This window comes from Sphaerodactylus townsendi, linkage group LG05, assembly GCF_021028975.2.
Source record: "Sphaerodactylus townsendi isolate TG3544 linkage group LG05, MPM_Stown_v2.3, whole genome shotgun sequence".
NCBI classification, from domain to species: domain Eukaryota; kingdom Metazoa; phylum Chordata; class Lepidosauria; order Squamata; family Sphaerodactylidae; genus Sphaerodactylus; species Sphaerodactylus townsendi.
This window is the reverse complement of record NC_059429.1, coordinates 98,701,825-98,725,844: the sequence shown is the minus strand read 5'-3', so window position 1 is coordinate 98,725,844 and position 24,020 is coordinate 98,701,825. Positions and strand designations below refer to the sequence as shown.

At 41.3% G+C, this 24,020-nt stretch overlaps 1 protein-coding gene across 13 annotated transcripts in view; it reads left to right on the top strand.

Moving 5' to 3' along the window:
• Positions 1-24,020, top strand: part of PPFIA4 (PTPRF interacting protein alpha 4) — a 146,973-nt gene that overhangs the window by 89,190 nt on the left and 33,763 nt on the right. For 12 of the 13 annotated variants that reach the window (XM_048497282.1, XM_048497280.1, XM_048497289.1 and 9 more), the window contains 12 exons: positions 742-843; positions 4,060-4,224; positions 5,166-5,240; positions 10,493-10,594; positions 10,916-11,137; positions 11,467-11,613; positions 11,856-11,990; positions 12,527-12,610; positions 13,417-13,548; positions 15,797-15,859; positions 17,248-17,339; positions 22,355-22,496. In XM_048497282.1, coding sequence (XP_048353239.1) covers positions 742-843; positions 4,060-4,224; positions 5,166-5,240; positions 10,493-10,594; positions 10,916-11,137; positions 11,467-11,613; positions 11,856-11,990; positions 12,527-12,610; positions 13,417-13,548; positions 15,797-15,859; positions 17,248-17,339; positions 22,355-22,496 — 1,461 coding nt within the window. The remainder of the gene's footprint in view (positions 1-741; positions 844-4,059; positions 4,225-5,165; positions 5,241-10,492; positions 10,595-10,915; positions 11,138-11,466; positions 11,614-11,855; positions 11,991-12,526; positions 12,611-13,416; positions 13,549-15,796; positions 15,860-17,247; positions 17,340-22,354; positions 22,497-24,020) is intronic. The other variant, XM_048497290.1, reaches the window with a different exon arrangement.

Genomic DNA, 24,020 nt, shown 5'->3' with positions numbered 1-24,020 from the left:
ACTGGAAATTTTTGGATATTGAAATTATTTGAGAAATGCTCCAAAGCACACGAGGTCTAACATATGTCTGTATCATCCTCTGTTTTATAGTGCATAGGAACTGCTACTGGAAAAGCAGACACACATATTGCAAAACATTTATCTACACTGTGATACATGGATTGCAGTAGCAGCTGGCATGTGAGCCTCAAGCTGTTTTATTGAGCTAGAGATACACTTGACTACTTATGTGTAACTGCCTTGGGTGTTTGTAATGAAATGCTCTGCCTCCTGTTTTTGTGGTTATTTTAGCTGGTGTAAAAGGGAGCAGGTGAAGAACAGTCGCTTAAGGAGGAACCTTTCCTGCCTTTTGGATATTTGCTGGGATGTCAGTATTGCTATGGGCTTTGCCTTGAGCATTATGTTTAATGTAGGAAACCCCTAGTGGCCAATCACTTTTAGTGTTAATTTATTATGAATTGAAATTATTAATGAGATAGTGAGCCCTCTGAAGTGTTCCCCCAAATCCACAGAGGAATCCCAGAATAAAAAGTAGTGCTACTTTGCCACCTGGCCAACAGGGAGGGAATTTGCACTTTGTGAATGAATGGCAGCTACAACGTTGTACCACAGTGCCCGTTTGATCTTTGTAACACTTCAAGTTGGAAAATATAATGCTCAAGCTGGTAAGTATTTTGTCCATGCCAAATGGAAACCCAGCTACAGGTAACTTCTGACTGTCAAAGTATGATTACTTTGCAGGAATTTGCAACACTGACCAGGGAACTGAATGGTTGTCGAGAGCAGCTTCTGGAAAGAGAAGAAGAGATCTCAGAGCTGAAAGCAGAGCGCAACAACACAAGGGTGAGTGGTGTCTGATGCTTGATTCTGAGTCTTCCTGGCTTGTTGGCAGCCTGATCTAGAGGAAACAAAAGCCCTCCCTTCTGCCATAGGGAGTAAAATATCTAGTTTAATATGTGGTTGGTCTTCCTGCTTAATCTATGGAAGACTTGCAGTCTTTCATCTCAGTAAGGTTTAACAGCTCTATGGAATTTCCTACCCAGTCAGTATTTGATAGGAGACTGGTATTCTTGATTAAATGTTTAGGTCTTAGCATAATCTCTGTAAAATCCAATTTAATTTCTACAGACAGTTGCTGTTGTCTTTCATTCTTATTATAGTATAGCTTATTTTCATTCTGATAAAAGCAGTTCATGCTCATAAAAGCACAACATTATTTACTCTGGGGCCCTACATTTGCTAAGAAGCCTCTGTCTTTAGCATACCCATTGTGTGTATGTAAAGTGCCATCAAATCACAGCTGACTTATGGCCTCATAGGATTTTCAAGACAAGAGACTAACATAGGATTTTCAAGACGAGAGACTAACAGAGATGGTTTGCCATTGCCTTTTTCTGAATAAAGACCCTGAAATTTCTTAGTGGTCTCCCACCCAAATGCTAACTAGAGCTGACCTTGCTTAGCTTTGGAGATCTAATGAGATCGGGCTAGTCTGGGCCAGCCAGATGAGAGCATCCCCCTTAGCAGTGTACATATGCAAATAGATGCCTTCTTGGGCAGTTGTTTTTCAGGCACCTCTAGACTTTGTCACTTACATTTGGACCTAATGCTTCATCTCAGGTTTCTTTTCCCACTGCTGCACTGATGCTTTTTTTTTAGTAGCTTGCTCTCAAAGGCCATGAGTTGAAGATTCTGAGTGTTGTTGTGATGGCTCTAAGTTGTAAAAGATATAAAACGGCCACAAAAAGCTCCGATCCCCTGCTATCTTTGACCCCTCTCCTTGTCCAATTTTGTTTGCTCCATACCATTTTATTCAATTGTTCTTTGGTGTAAATCTGAACATAACTGATTACATTTTTGAAAGATAAGAACATAAGAACATAAGAACTAGCCTGCTGGATCAGACCAGAGTCCATCTAGTCCATCTGCTAACTCGCAGTGGCCCACCAGGTGCCTTTGGGAGCTCACATGCAGGATGTGAAAGCAATGGCCTGCTGCTGCTCCTGAGCACCTGGTCTGCTAAGGCATTTGCAATCTGAGATCAAGGCAGATCAAGATTGGTAGCCAGAGATCAACTTCTCCTCCATAAATCTGTCCAAGCCCTTTTTAAAGCTATCCAGGTTAGTGGCCATCACCACCTCTTGTGGCAACATATTCCAAACACCAATCACACGTTGCGTGAAGAAGTGTTTCCTTTTATGAGTCCTAATTCTTCCCCCCAGCATTTTCAATGTATGCCCCCTGGTTCTAGTATTGTGAGAAAGAAAAATTCTCTCTGTCAACATTTTCTACCCCATGCATGATTTTATAGACCTCAATCATATCCCCCCTCAGACGTCTCCTCTCCAAACTAAAGAGTCCCAAACGCTGCAGCCTCTCCTCATAAGGAAGGTGCTCCAATCCTTCAATCATCCTCATTGCCCTTCTCTGCACTTTTTCTATCTCTTCGATATCCTTTTTGAGATGTGGCGACCAGAACTGAACACAGTACTCCAAGTGCAGTCGCACCACTGCTTTATATAAGGGCATGACAATCCTTGCAGTTTTATTATCAACTCCTTTCCTAATTATCCCCAGCATAGAGTTTGCCTTTTTCACAGCTGCCATGCATTGAGTTGACATTCCCATGGAACTATCAACTAAGACGTCCAAATCCCTTTCCTGGTCTGTGACTGATAGCACTAACCCTTGTAGCGTGTATGTGAAGTTTGGATTTTTTGCCCCTATGTGCCTCACTTTGCATTTTGCTACATTGAACTGCATTTGCCATTTCTTAGCCCACTCACCTAATTTATCAAGGTCCTCTTGCAGCTCTTCGCAATCCGTTGCGGTTCTCACCACCCTACATAATTTGGTATCATCTGCAAACTTGGCCACCACGCTACCCACCCCTACTTCCAGGTCATTTATAAATAGGTTAAAGAGCACTGGTCCCAAAACGGATCCTTGGGGGACACCACTCCCTACATCTCTCCATTGTGAGAACTTCCCATTTATACCCACCCTTTGTTTCCTGTCCCTAAACCAGTTTTTAATCCATAGGAGGACTTCCCCTCTTATTCCTTCATTGCTGAGTTTTCTAGTAGTAAGTTATAAAAATGTAGAATATACTAGTTCTAGCAACTCAATAAATGTAATTTTATTCATGAAACATTGTGGGGAATAATGTTGAGGGGACATTGAGGGGACACAGAGCTATGCAACAGTTAAGTGGCTGCTTTTAATCAGTAAGGATTATGTCACCTCTGTTCTGATACTTCTGCTTTAGCCATTGTTTGGTTTCTAGGCACAATTCAAAGTGTTGTTTCCGGGGGAGGGCGGTCTATAAACCCAATAATAATAATAATAATAATAATAATAATAATAATAATAATAATAATAATAATAATAATAATAATAATAATAATATCTTTTAAGGCTCTAAGATGCTTGATGCTTGGGTACTTAAAGGAGTGTCTCCACCCATATTGTCTGTTGTGCTGTTAAGATTGCCTTCCCAAGTCCTGTTCTCTGTGCCTCTGCTTGCAGTTAGATAGGTGGTGACCAGAGACAGAGCTTTTTTAGTGGTGACACCTTGCGGTTGGAATGCTTTTGCCCTGAGGGAGGGACTTGGTAAGAAACTATCCAGGCAGGGTGGAGTACTAGAAAACAAGTTTCAGCTGTGAGTTGGTGTTCTGATCCCTCCCTCTTTGAAAAACCTGCAGAGTTCATCTGTGCGGGGACATTGTGAGGTTCCAGGGGAGGCGGTCAGTACACCAACTTCCAATCAGACATGGGTCCACCAGGCAGTATACGGCCCACAGGCTATATATTGGGCACTCCAGGGCTTTGAGGGTTTTGAAGTTGCAGACACTCTTGTGTTTGATAAACTGGCAACTGTAGCATGCTAAATTAGATAAGTAATACATGATGTTTTTCACATCAGAGGATGGAAGTAGTTCGGTGATAAAGCTTGATAATCTATGGTAAAACCTTGAAAATAACAGCACAGCAAAAGTCTTTTTCTACCCTCTGTCAACTGTGAATTCAGAGTGACTGATGTTATACCTCACCTTTCAGCTTCTGTTAGAGCACTTGGAGTGCCTGGTCTCAAGGCATGAACGTTCTTTGAGGATGACTGTGGTGAAACGGCAGGCTCAGTCTCCATCTGGTGTCTCTAGTGAAGTAGAAGTTCTAAAAGCACTGAAATCTTTGTTTGAACACCATAAAGCTTTGGATGAGAAGGTGAGGCTTGAGTTAACTGGTGTTTTTATGGTGAGTGCCTTTTCTCAGCAAACTAACTGATCACAAAATTAAGTCTGAGGACTTTAGTCAGCATGTTCCAACAGGTCTCTCACCAACCTTTCAATTCCTTTTATGAATGATCTTCTGAGCTAAAACCTTGAAGTTTGCTAAGAGATCCAAAATATATCCTGCGAACCTGCTGTTTGAATGCTTGCTTGAAGAGCTATTCCAACTTTTCCCATCCTTTGGGCAAAATCAGGGCGAATTACGCACCCACATCTTATTCTGCTCTTTGTCAGCAGTAAATTTGCCTCCCTTTTCATGTGGGACAAGTAGTGTGTATTGCACACTCTTGTCCTTGCCTCTTTAGCTTTTTTCGGTGAAGGAGTAACACTCCTAGGAAAGTGTTCTTAGAGTCGAGCCCCACACTTAATTTTTGTTGATACTTAAATAGCTTAGAGTTAGGCTTCTGAATTTGTGTGGTTTGTTTGAACCTTTAGGGAGCAGCAGTGGCGTAGGAGGTTAAGAGCTCGTGTATCTAATCTGGAGGAACCGGGTTTGATTCCCAGCTCTGCCGCCTGAGCTGTGGAGGCTTATCTGGGGAATTCAGATTAGCCTGTGCACTCCCACACACGCCAGCTGGGTGACCTTGGGCTAGTCACAGCTTCTCGGAGCTCTCTCAGCCCCACCCACCTCACAGGGTGTTTGTTGTGAGGGGGGAAGGGCAAGGAGATTGTAAGCCCCTTTGAGTCTCCTACAGGAGAGAAAGGGGGGATATAAATCCAAACTACTACTACTACTTTCTGCTTTGCAGTGAGCTGACCTCCTTGATGGTAGACAATGTAGTATGTGGGACTTTAGACCTGTACCTAGTTATAATATCACAGAAGTTTGTACCTCTGATTTTTCTTTGAATATTCTTTCTTCCTTCTTACTTTCAGGTGAGAGAGCGTTTGCGGGCAGCGCTTGAGCGAGTAGCTACACTAGAAGAACAATTGACAGGTGCCCACCAGCAGGTAATTTGAATGTGCATTTCACTGATCCTTTTCAAAGAATACTCAACTTCATCAAGACTACATCCTGCTGTCTGCTCCATATTGTTATGTGAGCTAGTTTGAATGAAGTGGTACCCACTGTTATCATCACATGGACAGATGGGTAAGACCACAGTGTTTATGAAGCAACTGTTGGCCATTCACGTTTTAGTGGTTGAACTTGTATGATATTGCAACTGTGCTGAAGCCAAGTCTAGGTTTAGTCAGTGCTGTAATGGGAGACTGCTTAAGAATCTTACATTTCATCTTTGCTCTTCTGTGCAGTCCCACACTGGGACTACACAGGCACATACCAGCCATGAAGAAGAACTTTCTAGCTCTAAGGAACTGAAAAGGCATCTGGCACACAACATGATGTTTTCCCACTACAACTGTTGCACACAAAGAGGGAGAAGTACCATTTTCCCTCAGTTCTGTCGTCACTGTCAATTGGAATATTTTCTAGTGTGCTCCTCTCATCCCTATCCTTTGAAGATTGTTTCTTTGTTTTTCATTGACTTTGTCTTCCTCAGGAAGGCCCAAAATGCTTTAAAAAGTGCCTAGTATGGCATGAAAATGACTTACTCTGATAAACATGTCTTCTCTGCCTCCATGAGTCCCATAATGTTTGAGGTGCATCTGCACTATCAACAATTCTTTCCAAAAGCAAGAGGTGAGAAGGTTTCGAGGCTAACAGCTGCCCTCTAAAAAAGAGCCTTCACCATCCAAAAAATTTGTTGCACATAAGCTCCTACCATAATGCTAATTAGGTTCCTCACTTGAACGATATCAGCATCGGAACTAATGTGTTGTTGGTCTCAACAAAGCTATCAGAATTTTTTGTGCTGAGTAACATTGAAGATTTTAATTGTACATGCATAATTTTAATTGCTGTTGTAAGCTGCCCTGAGCCCAACTTGGTTAAAAAGAGTGGGTTAAAAATCTTTGGTTCTGACTCCACCTGACCATAGCACCTCGGAACCACTACCTAAAAAATTTAAATATTTGGACTGATCTTTGGTTCTGAGCTGTCAGAAAGACCACAAGCCTGTTCCATTAGCTCTGGAACTGACTGCTTCAAAACTGATAATCTTCAATAAGGTTGATCTAGCTTTGCTGCCACCTCTTTAGACACTGTTGCCATATTTGCAGGAGCCAGAATAGTCCTTCTCGGAAGGCGAACTTCTCCCATAGCAGTCTCCACCTCAGAAGGTACCAAATATGTTGCATAGCATATAGCATCTCTTCTCAGTTGGTTCTGTATAATGTTTCATGACCACCTCCATTCCCACCAGTTCAGGCCTCCCAAGTTCTGTAAGTGCATGTTGCTTGTGACTGCCTTTGTGCACACCAAGGACTATACCATTTTTCCATAACTTGATGACTGATTATTGGTGGCCTATTTAGCAGAACACTTACATTCCCAGATCCACCTGACTTTAGATTGGGGGCGGGGCACAGTTTCCCTCCACAGCCATCTGGGCCCAGGCACTTCAGCACAATGTGACATTCCAGGCCATTCACATTGCTGGTTTTCTTATCCAGCAAGCAGATACCCTCAGCAGGGCGGTGATCCTCCACCATGAATGGTCCATTTCAGACAAGTACCTTTTGCCAATTTTCCACCTGAGTGTTTTCTCCAGATAGTACTATTTACAACCTCTGAGAACACACAAGCTCGATTTTTCTGGTCCTGGGCAGGCAGTGACCCCAGATCTCTAGGGGATGCTTTTCAGATTCCTTTGTCGCAAGGTCTATTTTTCACCTTCCTACCCACCCCTTTCCTGTACCAAGTGCTTGCCAGGATAATACTGCATATTGATTGCCCTTTTTTGGCCACAACAGACTTGGCTGTCACTGTTAAAGGATCTGGCAGGGTGCCACTGCATTTACTTTCCTTTTGCATCATACTAGTTATACAGTTGGGTTGTTTGACATTAGAGCACCTCCAGACTGAAACTTATAGTTTCGCTCCTGCACATTACTCCACAGCTGCCTCACAGAATGCTTTAAATGTGATAACTAACATGCTCAAAACTTCTACTAAAAAGTCATATTTCCATAACTTGTCGAATGGATGCACTCCAGAGGCTACTCCCTGATTATAATACCACTTCCTGTTATTCTGGACTGTCTTCTCACTCTGAGTAGATCAGGCCTAGCCCTGCCTTCTATAAAGGTTCATCAGATGGCCATCTCCATTTCCCATGAATCTGTGTATAGTAATTCCATTTTCTCCCACTATATTTCGCAACAGTTTCTAAAGCAGTGGTTCTCAACCTTCCTAATGCTGCGACCCTTTAATACAGTTCCTCATGTTGTGGTGACCCCCAACCCTAACATTTATCCATTTTACAGATGGAGAACACTGATGCAGAGAGTCTTAGGCGACCCCTGTGAAAGGGTCATTCGACCCCCAAAAGGGTCCCGACCCCCAGATTGAGAACCACTGTTCCAAAGGAACTGGTTAACTTATTCCCTGCTAAGCCATCTTTATTTCCTCAGTGTAGTTTATCTCTGGTTTTGGATCATATTATTCTTCATTTGAACAACTTGCTACGGGTTCCTCTGCTTTACTGTCTATGGAAGTTGTGTTCTTGGTGCCATGTGGTCTTTTTAGGAGACATTTGTGCATCACTACCTCAGATATAGATTCAAGCGGGGAATCAGCTGTTTGAAAACTGGTGCTGCACTCCTTGTTGATGGACTCACTCCTGCTTCCTTGGAGAGTAGCTTGCTATTCTGCCAATATGAGACTGCATGGAAGAACAAAGATGAAAACAGGGTTGCACTTACCTGTAACTGATCTTCATTGAGTATCTTCCATGCAGGCACACATTCCCTTTCTCCTGCCCTTTTTGGGCATATTGAATAGAATAGAATAGAATAGAATCTTTATTGGCCAAGTGTGATTGGACACACAAGGAATTTGTCTCCGGTGCATATGCTCTCAGTGTACATAAAAGAAAATACATTTGTCAAGAATCATAAGGTACAGCACTTAATGATTGTCATATAGGTCTAGTAAGCAATCAGGAAACAATCAATAGTAATAAAAACATAAAATGTAAAATCATAAAATAAAATGAAATGTCAGCACAGGCTATAGTCATACAGTCATAATTGGGAGGAGATGGGTAATAGGAATGATGAAAAAAGTAGTGCAGTAATTATATAATAAATATATAATAAATAGTTTGACATTATCGAGGTGAATTATTTGTTTTTTCTAACAGAGTGATGGCATGTAGACTGAAAAAACTGTTCTTATGTCTAGTTGTCTTGGTGTGCAGTGCCTCTGTAGCGACGTTTTAGAGGGGTAAGAGTTGAAACAGTTTAGCATGTCCAGGATGCTTTTGAGGGGTCAGTAAATATTTTCACAGCCCTCTTTGACCAGAGTGCAGTATACAGGTCCCTCAATGGAAGGCAGGTTAGCAGCAATTGTTTTTTCTGCGAAGTTCTGATTATTCTCTGAAGTCTGTGTCGATCTTGTTGGGTTGCAGGAACCAAACCCACACAGTTATAGAGGTGCGAGATGACAGACTCAATGATTCCTCTGTAGAACTGTATCAGCAGCTCCTTGGAGCAGTTTAAAGTGAGCTTCCTGAGTTGGCATGAAAGAACATTCTTTGTTGATAGCTTTTTTTTAATGACATTATTTTGATGATTAGGGTGTCCATTTTAGGTCACAAGTGAGAGATATGATGGAGCCTAGAAATTTAAAGGTCTCTACTGTTGATACCTGTGTTGTCTAGGTATTGTGAGAGGGAGGTAGGATGTAGGAGGGTTTCTCCCCTGAAATCTACCACCATTTCTACGGTTTTAAGTGTGTTTCAGTTCTAGATTTGTTTCCAGTGGCACCCATCGAGGCTAGTTGTTCAACCTCCCGTCTGTATCAAGCGGTTTCATCGTTGTCTCGAATGAGACCAATCACTGTTAATATCATCTGCAAAATTTCAAGTATTTTTGTAACAGATGGATCATTTGAGATGCAGTCATTGGTATACAGAGAGAAGAGAAGTGGTGAAAGTACACAGCCTTGGGGGGCCCCTGTGCTCATTTTACAGGTGTCTGATGTAATTTTTCCTAACTTCACCTGCTGTTTCCTATCTGTTAGGAAGCTTGTGATCCACTTACAAATATGCTCAGGTACTGCTAGCTGATTTAGTTTGGTTAGAAGAATGTCCGGTCTGATAGTATTGAATGCTGAACTAAAGTCAACAAAGAGGACCCTTGCATAGGTCTTTGGCGATTCAAGATGCTGTAGGATATAGTGCAAAGCCATATTAACAGCATCATCTGTCGATCTATTTGCTCGGTATTGTCTTTCACACTCCAGTAACTCAGGAGAACAGAGGAAAAATAGCACCTCTCCCTCTCTGCAATAGTTTCAGTGGGAAAATATCACCTAGCACACCAGGTAGAAAGGGCGCCTCCTCAGTTGCTTAGAGGTAAAAAGATTTTCTCCACAGCTGGCCTGTGCAGTCCAATTGTGCACCTGCACAGAAAACACTCAATGAACAACAGTTACAGGTAAGTGCAATCCTGTTAAGTTACGGTTCACAGAAGAAAGGCAGGATTTAAAGGTAATAATTTTGGCACCCAAAGAATTCCATTATGACCTTTTATGATTGAAATCTCTGTGTTTTGTGTAGAAATGTGTCGTAATTCAAATGTAAAATCTGACATAAGTTTTGGGGGGATAAAATCTCCAGCTACAACCATCTCTGACTTAAAAGCAGTGTTTTGGGACCATGATTAGGTGGATGAGGGTTAACAGTTTGAAATGGAATCCAGATAAGATAGAAGTTATATTGCTTGGGAAGGCAATTGTTCTTGCAGGGATTGATCTAGCAGGGTTGGATGGGATAAAATTAACTGTGTATAGTTGTATAATGTGTCTGGGTGACTTCTGTTCAGTGTATAGATATACATGCTAAGCTGCTGTTCACAAAATGACTCTAATAACCTATTAGAGTCCCTGCTGCCCTGTCCAGCTATAGTAGGCTTGCTGAATCACTTTGGGCAATTTTAAATCCAGGCTGTAATAATCTTAGTATAATGTGCAGGGAGGATCTCTTGATATTACATATGAGGTAGTAGTAAACTTTGGTGGCAGTGGCAGAAGATAGATCAAGCAAGCAGCTTTTTATGTCTGTCCATTTCTTTTTCTTGCTTCTCATACTTATAGAAACATTATCCTTTCCCAAGTATATTTAAGGTATATTTTACAGATAAATGTTCTGCAGCAAGGTCCTTCTCAGAGAGAAGCCCCTGTGGGAGAAGATGACAAAAGGACTGAGGGAAAAGAACCTGGCCAGAAGATTCTTTGGAAAGTAAGTGCTGTCATGCTGTGAATAAGAGTCTAGCTTTGGGTCAACCAAGGGAATTCCAGGAGTTTGGATTATCTCTTTTCTTGCAAAGAGGATTCATATTATCCTTGCTATGTTTAAACTTTGCAATTATCGACAAGAGTAAGTGCCTACTAATAGGCTAAAGAAGAATTGATAGTATGTAGTGCTGATATATTGGCATGTGTGGAGATAATTTCTAGAAATTTCAGAGTTGAAATTTATTTTCAATACTTTATTACTGTGAGTTTCACTGTGCGTTGTGTATCCCACTGGAGACAGAACTCTTTTGTTGGGTTTTTACAGAGGCTTCCTAATGGCTCTATACACCCAGATGATGAGGCAAGTCGATCTGTAGAACTGCAAGAACTTCTAGAGAAGCAAAACTTTGAGCTGGCACAGTCTAAAGACCGGTTATCTGCTCTGGCTGCCACTGTTGCTGAGCTGGAGGAAGATCTGAGCACTGCCAGGAGGGACCTAATCAAATCAGAAGAAATGAGCAGCAAGTACCAGAGGGACCTACGAGAGGTTAGAGAACTCAAGAAGCAGAAATTAAGTCACAGAAACCCTGGATCTGTTTAAAAAAATGTCTACCAGTAACTCAACTTTTGCAAGGACACAGTAGCACCCTGAGCTTCTGTCAGTAGCAGGAAACTGTTGCAATTGCAACACTGGGTTGAGTTGTCCATCAACAAAACAGAACCAAAATATCAAGGTACCCTTTTCTGTGAAGATTCAGTACTGAATCTGGTATCTAGTAGACCAGAGATGGCCTGCCCATGCTGTAATTCATGCAGAGAGTTATGCCAACTTAATAAATAAAAGTGAGTGATTTTCTTCATGTTTTACATTCTCAGGCTTTGGCACAGAAAGACGATATGGAGGAGAGGATCACCACCCTGGAGAAGCGCTATCTAGCAGCTCAGAGAGAAGCCACATCTATTCATGATCTCAATGACAAACTGGAGAATGAGCTTGCTAATAAAGACTCTCTTCATCGCCAGGTAGTGATCTTTGCAGTCTGATCCAAAGGGTTGATAGAGTAGTGGCTGGATATGGCATAGCGGCACCAAAGAGGCAGTCGTTCTTCGAGGAACACGCCCATGGTCTAAGGCAGGTTCAACTACAGAACTAAGCACTCCTCCTTCCAGGGAGAATTGCAGTGGATGGTATGACTTTACTTCTGTGGTATTTTAACATTTCCACATCCCTGAACTTATTGCTGCCATCCTCCATTGATCCCCAGTGTGAGGAGAAGGCGCGGCACCTTCAGGAGCTTCTAGAACTGGCAGAACAGAAGCTGCAGCAGACGATGCGGAAAGCAGAGACACTTCCGGAGGTAGAGGCTGAGTTGGCCCAAAGGATAGCAGCACTCACTAAGGCAAGTGCACCCTCAGGAGTTCCCAGGTACCAGAAGCAGAATTCCTCTGAGATGAGGAGGAAGTTGGAGGAGATGGAGACCTCTTCATCTAAGCTGTTTTGGGTTGGACAAACTTGAATTAAGAGACTGAGGCCCATTTAACTTGGTTATACTGTAGTCAGGAGCTTGTACATTTATCAACAGGTTTAAGAATTGAACTTGGGGCACAGAATATGAGCAGTTCTTATAATACCTGTACAGAGGAGCTTACAAAGATTATCATGGATCATATAAAAGCAGTACTTCAAGATTCAGAAGCCCACCTATACTTCTTCAACCTTTGTTTAGTGCAAGATTATTTTAGATTTGAGTTTAGCAGGAGTCCGTTCCCTGTCCCTGTTTTCTTGTGCAAAGCTTAAAAGGTTCTGTTGTCTACATCCTTTTTGTTTGCTTTCAAGCCAAATTTCCCATTGGTTTGACATATTAGTAATATTAAGCCATATCCCCAAGCTTTGTAAGCATTGCTACCTCCTTGGAGACTGTCTTGTTTTGCACAGGCAGAAGAAAGGCATGGCAGTATTGAAGAGCGACTACGGCAGCTGGAGACTCAGTTGGAAGAGAAGAACCAAGAACTGTCAAGGGTAGGTTAACCCCCGTAGAGGATTTAAGCTTTAACACATTCCTTAGGGGTGCTTTCCACATGTTTGCCTTTGGTCTTCAACCATACTGTTATAGCTCAGTTTCAAAGGAATGTGGTTTGATGACTTAAAATTGGGACAGCCATCCCAACCTCACAGAAAGACTGCTTCACACAACAAATTCACATAGTCCATTTGTGTTATAATCCTTCAGTGAGATGATCTGTTGCGCCGTGAATGGAATCCAAGTTCTGAGATGAAATGTTCTTTTCTCTAACTCTGCTCCTATCTAGAACTCTCTCTCTCCTCTCTCTCTCTCCTCTCTCTCTCTTCTCTCTCCTCTCTCTCTCTCTAAAACAAGGCCTTTTTGCTAGCCAGTCTGTTCCATAATTTCTTGAACTGATGTTTCAATGATTGCTAACAATGCCTGCTTAAATTTATAGTTTTGTACTGGTCCCAGTTTGCCATTCTTTTTTTTTTCTAGGGTAAACTTGTGCTCAGAAAAATAGTGTAATCCTCCTCTAATTTTCAAAGGAATTAATATTCACAGGGATGAGTTTCTGCTAGTATAAATTGATACAACTGTACCAATGACAGTTTAGAGCATACATTCTTGAATGTTTTGACACTTAGAGCAGATGAGGGGGCCATGGCATGGTTGGTTGGTTGTGAAGACATTTCTGTGTCAAGATGGTTTCAGTGCAGAGAAGGATAATTTCTGGGCTTCTTTAATTATTAGATCTATTTTTACAGCAGTCTTAAGGCAGATCTGCTTGGGGTTGCTTGACTGATCATGATTTTCCCCACAGGCCCGTCAGCGGGAGAAGATGAATGAGGAGCATAACAAACGGTTGTCTGATACTGTGGACAGACTGCTAAGTGAGTCCAATGAGCGCCTGCAGCTTCACCTGAAAGAGCGAATGGCAGCCCTAGAAGAAAAGGTATTATTGACCTTGTTGTGAGGCAATATTCATGTGGTGGAGGTTTATGGCATCTGAAATGCTGTCAGTCTAAGAAGGGCATAAAAAGTTGTTGAGATGTTCAGTTATCAGTCAATTCTAGGTGCTATCGTATATGCCGAAGGTTTAAATTATGGGCAAAAAGGTACTGACTGGATATTAGGGGGAAAAAATTCTTTCCACGCTGTGCAATGGGGAATGATATAATAGAATCATAGAGTTGGAAGAAACCACAATCCCTGCCATGCACAAATACACAATCAAAACACCACTGACAGTTGGTAATGTAACTTCTGTTTAAAAACCTTCAAAGTAGGAGACTCCACCACATTCCGAGGCAGCATATTCCACTGTCGAACAGCCCTTACTGTCAGGAAGTTCTTCCTAATGTTTTGGTGGAATCTCTTTTCCTGTACTTGGAATCCATTACTCCTTGTTGTAGTCTCAAGAGCAGCAGAAAGCAAGCTTGCCAGTCATTGTTCCTGCTTCCTTGTTATCAGGATCTCTTGGAACTCATTCTACAACAGTTAAAGTTTCACTTGGGCATGAAATGAAATGAAACTCATACCAATAAGTATGGACTGCTGAATAGAAATATCCTGAAGAAAGACAGGGCATTCTGTTCAAAGTACTTTTCAGGATTGGGAAGCATCCCCAAGCATACTGCAACGTACATTCGATGCTTGTGTTCAGCCTACAGTAGCCTACCCTATTTTGTTTCATTGCCAATGGAAGGCCCGCATAGTAAGCACAGTCATGGCATGAGATGTTGGACCATCTTTGCCTACACTAGTTTCTATCTGATGTTTTGGGGGAGAAGAACTTGATATTCTAACATGTTACAGGGAAAACAGAGGCAGCTCCCTTGCATTTGTGCCACCAGAAGTAGAGCACATTTCAGTCTTCTGATTGGGTTCATCTGCTTGCTGAATCCCAGAATGAACACTCTCTATAACAAAGTTCTGGTTCAGGGAAACCAGATTTTCCTTGCAGGAACTCAGTGCTGTCTATAGCAGAACCTTCCTCACTAGGTAATGAGTCTGGAATTTAGGGCACTGATGGGCCATTACCTCTTGTATTACTTCATTTATGCCAGTGCTAAATAATAATATCATTGCATAAGCATTACATCCAGGTGTAAGTGATTTTATGTGCGAATAGGGAAGGATGTTCTAGTCTAATTGTTGCCAGTCAGGGAAACAATTCTCCTCTAGTGCTATCCAGTTTAGAATTTTGGTTGGCAGAATTCCACTCACCTCCCAATGGCAAGTTTAAGGAATGTTTGAAAGTTTCACCGAACCATCTGCCTTTAATAATGCTAGTCAAAATGTTTGCCTTAAGGATTGAAAGCATTTCACATACATTGTGTCAGTAATGTATTTATAATTTTCGTCCTACTTTAGCATTCTCAGAGCAGTTCACAAAACTTTTAAATAAAAACAATTTTGATCTTTGTAATAGCCTTGCAAGATAATAGGTCAGCACTATAAACTAATTTGAGTTTTTGTAAAGATTATTGATCTATGACCACAGTAGATCTAACTCACAACAGTAAACCAGTTTCCCCCAAATAGTTGCAAACCTTGTCAAACTTTTGCTGACATCATCGTTGGAGTTGCTAATAACTGTTCTAAAAGGGTTACTACTGTGAAGGTTTCTGGGTCACTCACTCAAACTGTTATTCTGTTGCATAGAACTGTACTGTTCAATGGAGGATCGTCATGTGACTACCACCTTTGTCCACAGCACTTCAAATTAGTTGTCTGATAGTTAGACTTGGTATGAGTCAATGCTCGCACTATCCCCAAAGTCAGCCTGTGGCCAAATACAGATGTCAAGAATGTTGCCTGTGGAAGGCATGCTAGGCCTTCCTAGAATTAGGTAAAAGGTAAAGTTTCCCCTTCAGTTGTGTCCGACCCTGGGGTACCACTGAGAGATTTCATAGGCAAGCCATTTTTGTGGGGTAGTTTGCCATTGCTTTCCCCGGCTATTCTTTACCCCCTAGCTATGAGCTAGGTACTCATTTATCGACCAAGGAATGGATGGATGGCTGAGTTGACCATGAGCCAGCTGCCAGGATATCTGACTCACAGGGGGCTCAAACTCCTGAATTATCTCCCTCCTTTTCTAATATGGAGCCTTTCAGTGTGGCCTCACTGAGGTGTTTTCTCAGCTTTCCAGATGGTCTCCTTACCATCACCTTTGTAATTACTTATCTTTCCTTTTCAAGAACACATTGTTACAAGAACTAGAAAATACCCAAAAACAGATTGAGGAACAGCAACACGACAAGGTAAACACCATTCCAGGGCACTTTGCAAAGATCATCAGGCATGCTTTTCTGTTAATGTGTATTTTACTGCCTCAAAAAAAGTCCTGGCATTGCATGATTAGAAGATGATTATAACAATATCATCAGTAGATCCACCTGCACAAATTGTTTTAAGTGGCTATATGTTGCTATGCATTCCTGCTGGCTCCTCTTTTATAGTGAAAAAGACTGATCCTAAACTGCATTCTTCTGTTAACAGTGTAATCTCACTGAGGCCTTTGGTGATCCCATAAAGTCCAAATGTAGCACTGCATATTCAGTGTAATTTTACCAGGAATGGCATCTGGATTATGTCAGGAAGTTAAAATGTGAATAGCTGTGGTCCAGTCTCATTGTGGCTGAGATGATTGGATATTTTTTGAAAGTCGCTGGTGTTTTTGCTTATATTTTGGTTCTGATTACTTCCCATTAAACCAGAGCACTTAATATATCAAATTATCATTGCACTACCTATTATGATCATGAATGTTCAACTAGAGAACCCTGTCATTAGTAGTAGGAAAGACTGGGATCCTTTTTGTGTATGTGTAAAGTGTCGTCGAGTTGCAGCTGATGTAGGGTGACTCTGTAGGATTTTCAAGACAAGTGGTAAACAGAGGTAGTTTGTCATTGCCCATCTCTGTGTAGTGACCATGACCTTCCTCTCCAATAACTAACCAGGGCCAACCCTGCTCAGCTTCTAAGATCTGAATAGATCAGGGTAGCCTGGACCATCCAGGTCACAACAAGAGCCTTTTTAGATTATACATTTTATACATTTTATATAACAAATGCTAGATAGTTATTCATTTTCCTTTGGTGCTATGCTTCTGTTTCACAGATTATTTTTTTAGTACACAAAGCCCATAATATTTTCTTGCTGGTCAGATAAGATTCTTTTCTAATCCTTTCCCAGCTGTCACAGGCACCTATTGGATAGTGTCCATTTCAGCAGTGGCTGTAAGGAACTGAAATCAAATGGCCTATACAGCTCCTTTCTGGATAATTTGTTTCTAATGAGTGAAGCCAAATTTCCAGTGTCACTTTCTCATGACTGATGGCTGCCTTGACACAATTTGCTTTTCAGTTCTTTGCTGAATGTGGCATTTTCTCCCAATTTGTAGTAAAAGCACTAATACTCGTCTTGCAGGATTTTTAAAAATGTAAGTCCAAGCTTAGATAGTTCTTTTGAAATTCTTTGCTTCATTGTTTTGCCTTCAGAGCGGTCCTCTGCCATTACCTGCATGAAATGTGTCTTTACTTAATGTGTTAAACATGTTTGACATGGTTGTTTTTTATGGAAGTTGTCATCTGGAAAAGTTTGATGATACTTGCTATAGAGAAACCATTTCTCATTTTATTCTGAACAGAGAAGGCTGTCAGAAGAAATTGAGAAATTGCGATTAGAAATTGATCAGTTGAAGACAAGAAGTGGATCTTTTATTGACAGTGTCCATACAAGGTAAGGCTGCTCTGTTACTTTTCCATGGCATAGCAAAATGTTCAGGGCTTTAAAAAATTTAACCTATCAAGTGCTTCCAAGATGAAATGCTGTCTTCAATTACTTTACTAGGTGCTGCTTGGTTACTTTTTCTTACTATATTTTGAGGTCTTGAAGTTGATCATGACTGGATCCAAGTGGGGGAACTCGTAAATTATATCCAATGACACGTGAAGTGCAGGCTTTCGTTTCTATTTACAAACTGATTGCATTATGGCAGAGCTTACTTAGTAATAATTTTTGTTCCACTAGTTTTTATTTTAATTTATTTCTAGCTGTAAGGATTTTTAGAAATATTTTTAAATAATGGCAAAAGCACCCACATAAATACTTAGTCTGCCTGCAGTTTTTCTTTCTTTTATGTTTTTCCTCCCATCACAAGGGAAGGAAGAACTTGGGCCTCAGAGACAGTTCTCCAATGGCATATGGCTTCTGAATTGTGTATTGCTTTCTCTAGTCTCTTCAGAGACCTTGGCTTTCTTTCATTCAGGGCCACTGGTGGAGGGGAAAGATTTGCCCCTTCTTATGATAACTATGGTGACATGACTCCACACAATTACTTTCTGTTCTGCTGTATGTTAATTAAGTGAAAAGGACAAAATAAAGAAACAACCAGAAAAATAAACTGAAAATTATGCAGAGGAGATTAAAAAGAAAATAGATTCCTTCAAATAAACTTTTGAAGAACGAATAGTTTTAGAAAATGGAATGAAAGCTGCACTGACAGTAATTTTGCAGAAATTGGCAGGAATAAATAGGATATCACTAGAGTTGTCCCAAGCCACAGAAATGGTTTAACAAAAACATGCCAACATGGAAAACAAAACAATGACTCTCAGACCAGAAATGCCTAATCTGCATTCGAGTTCCAAAAAAGGAGATGTCAATGACTTCAGCAACTATCGGACTTTTCTCACATGAATAAAGTGATGCTTAAACCCTTTCAAAAAGACTGTTATCGTATATGGGTAGAAAAATGCCTGATATTCTAGCTGGATTCAGAAGATGAAGTGATATGAGAGATCATCCTGCAAAATTCCATTGGTTATTGTAGTATATGAGAGAATTTCAGAAGATCTAAGCAAAGCTTTAGACTGTGTAGATCATGAAAAACTAAGTGGTTGGTTTTAAAAGAAATGGGTGTACCACAACATCTGATTGTCTTGATCTGCAATTTATACTCCGGTCAAGAGGCTGCTGTTAGGACAGAATGTGGAGAAATAGAATGGTTTCCAATTGAAAAAGGTGTCAGACAACGATATATTTTATCTCCCTATCTCTTCAGTATATATGAAGATCATAGTGTAAGGAAATCTGGATTAAATTTAGATGAAGGTGGCATGAAAATTGGTAGAAGGAACATTAACCATTTGAGATATGGTGATGATGCCACATTACTGGAAAAAAATAGCGAAGGCCCAACATGACATAGATTCATGCAGTCAAGAAAGTCATAGCCCTGAGTTTGCAAGACCTGTGTGGGATGTTCTGGAAGCTGTGAATTCATAGCTACTTGATTAAGAAGCTACTTGACGGCACTTAAAACACACACAGAAACACACACTTGCGCACGTATGCGCTTGTGTGTGTGTGTGTGTGTGTGTGTGTGTGCTTACTTACATGTATAAACTCTGCTATCTCTGATCAGGGCTGGCACCCCTACAGTGCCCTCTGCAGCTGAAGATATTTTTCCCTGGCAGCTAGAGTTGATTGTGGGGAATTTCAGAAAATGAACATTTCCCCACAACATTGGCAGAGAATCCCTATTTGTGCTCCCTATATACAGATGACTTACTTTACTAGTATGTATGCATGGACAGATACATTTCAGATATATGATTACTATTACAGAAGAAAAAAGTACAAAATTCCTTTTATCTCCACTAAAGTGCTGAACTGGCCTAATAATATGTAGGAGTTAAAATCTGATATTTCTGAGTGATCCAGTAGAGGGCACAGCTACATAACATGCATGCTGGCATAATAGATAACACAGACAAACTTTTGCAACACTGCAGCTGTCCATTGTGTTGCAGTCTAACGGATAGGAGGAATGGCTTCTAATGAGCTTCAGAACATCAGATGTATTCATCCTACATCCATCAGTGCTCATGTGTGTAGCTTCATTTTGTATCTGTCTGCTTTATTGTTCATTTATGTCATTTATAGTTCACTGTTCTCACCCAGAGTCAAGTCAGAGCATGCAGTATAAGACAATGCAATCAACAGGATGGGACATCCAATAAGCAACACAATAGGATTTGGATTGCTGAAATCTGAAACTTGTGGAAACTTGTACTTATTGCCAGAAATTTACTAGCAAGCCAAATTTTCCTTTCCCATGCCATTCTGGAAAAAGGACACAAATGTTGTCCCCAAACCCACTCTGAGTATGATTTGATCAGAACGGGTTGTCCATTGCAACAAAACCAAGGCTTCATGATGAAACCATAAAAAAGAGACTTGAGTTCAGTACTTTGTCTGTGAACTGACACATTTGTGTCAGGGCTGAACTGAGCTCTTTATTTGTGTAGTCACCAGACATTGAGAGGTTAAGATTTTTTTTTTCATCAGCCACAAAGTAGAACATGTAGCACCCTTTGTGAGGGTTGTTCAAGCACTATTGTATAAATATCTGGCACAAGTTTCAGTAATGAACAGTTTACATATTCCATGAGCAGCATATGCAGTCTTGAAGAGCTTTCCATCTAGAGAAATATTGGAGATCAAAGATTAGCTGTTTTTGCAGGGGTGGTTGAAACTGATGACTACTGATTGAGGCGTCTGCTGGGTATAAGGAGAGACTTCGTCATGTGTAGGCAGAGATGTGTGTGTGTGTGTGTGTGTGTGTGTGTGTGTGTGTGTGTGTGTGTGTTTCTGCAACACTGAGAAACCACTTGGTAGTATTGGAAAGACCTGCACTCACTGTGGATCTCAGCTGTTACTTTTCCTTTGATCTCCTTCTTTCCAGACTGAAATGGGTCCCAAGGTCAGCCAGTGTGATGAGAGAAGGCTTCATGGCTTATATATGAACTTATTGTGGCATACATTAAACTGAGCTGATGAAAACATGATTTATATATGATTTTGAATTTTTAAAAATATATACAATTTTTAAAAAATGTTGCATGTGCACTCATATACCAGTATTTAGTATTTGCTTCCATATTTTAAAATAGTTAAAAGTTAATGCCTAATTCAGTTGTCTCTGGTTCTGATTATGTTATTTATTTTATTCCTATTGTGCATATCTTTCATAATAGAGCAAAGTGGCATGCATGGTATTTCCAGGAGATCTTCTTAGATCTGCTTAATTTTAGCATGCCCTCAGAATGGGTCCTCAGTCCACAAACTGCTCTGAGGCAACCACCATAAGAGGAATTGAGTGTTTGTTCAAGTTAACATAATGATCTCAATCAAATAGGATGAATAATGAGAATTGATGTTGTGCGTATATTTGCCTTAGCTAGAAAAAAGGATCCAAAAAGGATCAGTTCAGGGGAGCTGACGATTGGCACCTTGGCTCCACTTTCCTCTTTTCAGCCTTAGAAAACATTCACAGCATCCTTTTGCATTGTTCTTCCTCTTGGAGAACTACTGTAGTGTAGTGGTTAAGTGCAGCAACTCTAATCTGGAGAACTGAGTTTGATATCCCACTCCTTCACATGCAGCCTGCTAGGTGATCTTGGGCCAGTCACAGTTCTCTCAGAACTCTCTCAGCCCTGTCTACCTCACAAGATGTCTGTTATGGAGAGAGGAAGGAGGAGGAGTTTGTAAACCACTTTAAGACTCCTTACAGGAGAGAAAGGCAGGATATAAATCCAAACCACCACCTCCTCCTCCTCCTCCTCATTCTTCTTCAACAGAATAGTTTACTTTGTCTGAGGTCATTTGAGAAAGGAGGATGGGTTTATTAATTATTTTCACTTGAGGACAGTTCCCCATTTTGCTCTCATGGCCACAGATGTTCACCATTGCAATGGAGACTCTGCATGGCAGTTTTCTCCATGCTGTTCTTCAAGCTTGCCACTTTCTTCCCAGCACCTCTGACAGACTTTTTGCCATTTTTAGAAGTCAGTGGGACACAATAGCAAAATGTCTTCTACTGATTTTTTAAAGGTTTATGGAAATACCGGTATAATTTTTAAAGGGAGAATAGTGGGCATGAGGGGAAATGGGGAGGAAATTGCCCCATCTATAGGCATGGATGTGCAGAAATCGATACCTTCCCCTCCACACTCTTGCCAAATACACTCTTGCCATAATACACTCTTGCCAAATAAGTATGATGTTTAACCAGGTTTGGGAAACTGCAGAGCAGGGCCAGGGACACCCTGGAAAGTGGGTGACAGCGCAAGAGAGTTGTACAGAAGACCACCTCTCTGAAAACCCACTTCAGTTGGGGGAGGGTGTACGTGGGTCATGTGCAAGCAACCTTTTTTTTAAAATCTAAAACTTAGTTCAAGGGCTTGTTTGTACCAAGTGACAGAGCTATGATGAGCAGCACTGTTCCCCCTGCCTCATTCAGTTTTGATTCTTCTTCTTTGGTATCAGTGATGAATCAGCATTTGCGAGGATATGTGTATTCTCTCTTTCTTTCTCTCAGCCACGATTATCTGCTGCTTTGTGTGTTCCTTGTCTGTTCCTGGGAGCAGCTTTTGGTTTTGCCAGTCCCGAATGAAAGATACTCTTGTTTTTCTAGATCTGTGATTATCTTAATGCTTTGGAGGCTTTTCAGACCATTTGGATGATATTGTATTGCATTCAATGTGTGTGCTGTTGCAGTCACTGAGAGTACTCCTAACTTTAGGATACTTAATAAAAATGGAAAGAGAAAAACATATTAAAATGTAATTAAATTGAGGGAGATCGGCCATTCAAAAAGAGACTTTATATGATGTTTGAATTATTTATTGAAGTAATTCTGCTTTACTCAGAAAAGTGAAATATCTTGCTTCATGACTGTTTATCCATAGGTCCCTTGTTGGAAGCACTCCAGACCTCCGGTATCCCCTGAGTACTATGGTCCATGCACCAGTTGAGCCCTTTGGAACCCCGTCTAGCCTTCACCGGGCACCAAAGGGCCGATTTGGAGCTCTGCGAGAAGAACCCTCCAAGGTAAAACTCCCACTAATCTTCAGTGGGCAGCTCCAGTTACGCCTGCATCTTGTAGCATATCACCAAATGTTTGTGATGGCAACAGCTGCAGCAGATGTCCTGGGCCTTTTAAATAAAGGGCTTTAGGCTTTCACATGGCAGTAACAGCTGCAGGCTAGCCTTCTCTGAAGGAATAAGACTCCCTGTTGTGCAGAAAGGCTACTGGATGGTGGCCAGAACAGTACTTATTTGATGGGCTTTTGCAGAGGGTGGTGATATGAAGTTTCAAAGGATCTTTGCCAAACTGTGAAATCTGGACAAGGAGGAAGCCTGGTACAGCCCTTATTTGGCTGTGGTACTGGGATTTGTTTTATTGTATTGTTATGGTTTTAATTATTGTGAGCATCTCCAGCTATAAATGTGTTAGTGAAGTGCTTAGGTATTTAACTAACAGCCCATGACAGGAATTGCTGAATACTACTGATATGGTTACAAGCTGAGAAGCGTTTTTAGTGACAGTGACCATATGGAGCAAAATTACACATGCCTTATAAAGTGCAGAAAGGTTGAAATGTGATTGTAAACCAGCCTTCATGTACAGTCGCCAGTCAGTTCAGAAACTTGATACAATTGCATTTAGAATGGCTTTTCTGTTTTACTGTTATGCACTTTGGGAGAAGAGGGTGTCAATTCATGTGTTTGATGGTTAGACTTAAAGTTGATATTCCAACTTGGTGCTAACTTCAGTTTCAGTGAGTTTGGACTCTCATCAGTACAGACTATGAAATACATGAACAAAAAGACAACATCAGGAGATACTAGTAGAGTCCTTGGTGAATTTGTTTTCTTCAAGGGTTGGAGAGGGTTGATTAGTTACTATTTGTTAAGCTCTAATGTAATAAGTTCACTCTGTACAGAACTGACAGATCCTGGATATAACAGAATATTGGCAGATTTGTAGCGGGTAATTTTATCTGCAGCTTTTTCCTGCTGTGATGGTAATGGAAATATTTGAGCAAATTGTGACCACCGGTGTAATCAGCTAAACATTTAGCACCTGCCTGCTAACAGAGACTTGGGAAGTATAGGGAATTTCTTATGTGGCAATGAAGCTGTGCCATATTTATCTGTACTTGATAGATCAACTAAACTAAGGCCCTTTCCGCCCAGCGGAAAGGGCGCCTCTCCACCAGCAGAAATTATGCCGGTGGAGGGGAGGAACCAGGGAGAGGCTTCATTCGTACTTGGGAAGTCGTGCGAAGCGGCTCCCCCCCCGCATGAGGTTACCAGCACAAAAGAGGCGGCTCCACATGGAGTTGCCTCTTCTGCATCTCCCCCACTTCCCTCGTCCTCCAGTGTCAGTCTGGAGGGCTGCAGGGACCCGCCCATGCTGCCCTCTGACCTCCAAGGGTCAGAGGGCAGCGTGGGCGGGTCTCAGCAGCCCTCCAGACCGACGCTGGAGGACGTGAGTGGGGGGGGGGACGGGAAAGTGGGTGCTTTCCAAAAACCTCCCTTGCTGGGGGCCGCACAGGACACGCTGCCTGT